At 68.3% G+C, this 1903-nt stretch overlaps 1 protein-coding gene across 1 annotated transcript; it reads right to left on the reverse strand.

Annotated features, from left to right (window-relative positions):
* On the reverse strand, positions 1–1658 carry SMIM48 (small integral membrane protein 48). Its single transcript, XM_081806015.1, has 2 exons — positions 786–1658; positions 1–703 (listed from the first exon to the last, which is right to left on the reverse strand). Exon 1 carries the CDS (start codon positions 1656–1658, stop codon positions 1293–1295), a length of 366 nt encoding a protein of 121 aa, XP_081662141.1. The 3' UTR covers positions 1–703; positions 786–1292.
* Between the last annotated feature and the right edge of the window lie 245 nt (positions 1659–1903).

Below are 1903 nucleotides of genomic sequence, written 5' to 3' on the forward strand. Positions count from 1 at the left end.
AACGTTCCCAGAACGTTCCTGGGAACTGGATATGGAGAAAGATGCCATAGAGAGGCAGGCATGGCTATTTAGTGGAGGAGGGAGAAGCTGCACCTGGAAACGCTGGTCATAGGACACACCTGTTTGGGAGGAATGGTAGGGATGCTCTAAGGATTATGGGGTGAAACCGAGCAGACTGGGAAGCTTGGAGGGCCCACTGCTTGGCTCTAAATTAAGCGAGAACTCAGTATACATGGGACTGAAAAAGGGATTTATTTCGTCAGAGGTAAGACAGACATTTCCAGATAACGTAGCAGAGCGCTGAGTTGATGACATTTAACATTCATGAGTAAAAAAAGAGATGGCAGGTGGGTGAGTAACCCGCAAGGTGGGTTTCAGTGTTAGGCCTTTGGGTCTGAGATGACAACCCCGATGGAATTCTTGCTAATGACAGATACCCCACGCCCTGGTCTTGGGTCCCATTGCTGCGGCAGCGCTTAGGGCCAGCAGGAAGCCGCCAGAGACGCAGAGAGAGCCCTCCCGCGCACCCCAGCCCAGCCGGGGGGGCCCGAGTCTCATCCTGCGCAGCGCGCGAGCCAGGGGCCCGCGTCCCGGGAGGTCTGCAGCCGTGCGTCCCACGCCGTCCAGGACGCGACGACAGCGTGGCCTCCTGCCAGGACAGCCCCTCCGGCTGTGGGTCTCGGCCGGGTAGCAGCCGCAAAGCCTAAGGCAGACCAACGCACAGTCCGGGTCAGCTCAAGCGCCTGGGGACGCGGCGGCGCGCCACCCCGACGATCGCCACTCACCGTGTTCTGCGCTCCGGCGGGGCCCGCGGGGCGCTCAGGTCCGCCAGCTCCGGGGGCCTGGCTGGTGCTCCGGGGGGCGATGCAGCATCACAGGGCTCCCGCCCGGCTGGCCCAGGGCGCCGACCCTCCCTCCCCGCGGGGTCCTCTCCGGAAGCTCGTCCCTTAAGGAACCCAAGGGTGGGCTCGCTGCGCGTGCTCCCACCTCATGAAGTGTAGGGTCCAGGGACACGATCCTAATCGTGAGCCGCACCCCGCTCCTCTAAACGCCGGGGGATGACCGCCCCCTCCCCTAATCTCAGGGGCAAGCAGACCCTTATTTCATTACTGGCAGCAGCTCCGGACATGTCTCCAGATGAGCAGGGACACAAAGGTAGTGACAAGCACAGGACAAAAGAGCAAGCATCAGAAGCTAGATGAAGGGGTGCAGCGCGTCTCCCGCACACGCCACGCCGAGCCCCTGGTTTCCCTTCCCACCCCCCGGGGCCCCGCGCCCCCGGCCCCGGCCGCTCAGGCCAGCTGCAGGTGGATGTAGGTGAAGATGCAGGAGGTGATGGAGAAGGCGATGGCCGCGTAGATGAAGATGGAGAGGTGCGGGAAATGGTCGAGGTAGCAGCCCTCGTCCCGGGGGGGCGCCTCCTCCTCGGGCGGGGGGCGCACCGCGGCCTTGGGGGGCTGCCCGGCGCGGGCCCCCTGCGCCCTCCCGCCGGCGCGCCGACCGGCCCTCCTGCCAGCCGCCGCCGCCGCCCTGGGCGCGCGGGCCGCGGGGGGCTCTTCCGGGGGGGGCTCGTCGAACAGGCCCCCGGAGTCGTCGGCGGGGTCCGAGCGGGTGGGCGCGGGGGCCCAGGGCTGGCGCGGGAAGAGCGGGGCCTCCATGGTCGAGGAGCTCGGGGGGTCGCGGGCCGGAACGCGGTGGGCGGTGGCGGGGCTGAGCGAAGGCTCTGCCCGCGGAGGGGCGGGGACCGCTCGGCCGCGCGCCTCCCCCGGCTCCTCCCCGCGCCCCGCCCGCGCCCGGGACCCGCGCTCCGGCCAGCCACCTGTTCCCATGGCAACCCGGCGCGGGGCGCGGGGCGCGGGGCCCGGGCTGCGAGCTGCGGACGGGGACCCCGGGCGCGAGGAGG

The sequence above is a fragment of the Leptonychotes weddellii genome, chromosome 15 (genome assembly GCF_054177405.1).
Source record: "Leptonychotes weddellii isolate Sample4059 chromosome 15, ASM5417740v2, whole genome shotgun sequence".
NCBI lineage: Eukaryota > Metazoa > Chordata > Mammalia > Carnivora > Phocidae > Leptonychotes > Leptonychotes weddellii.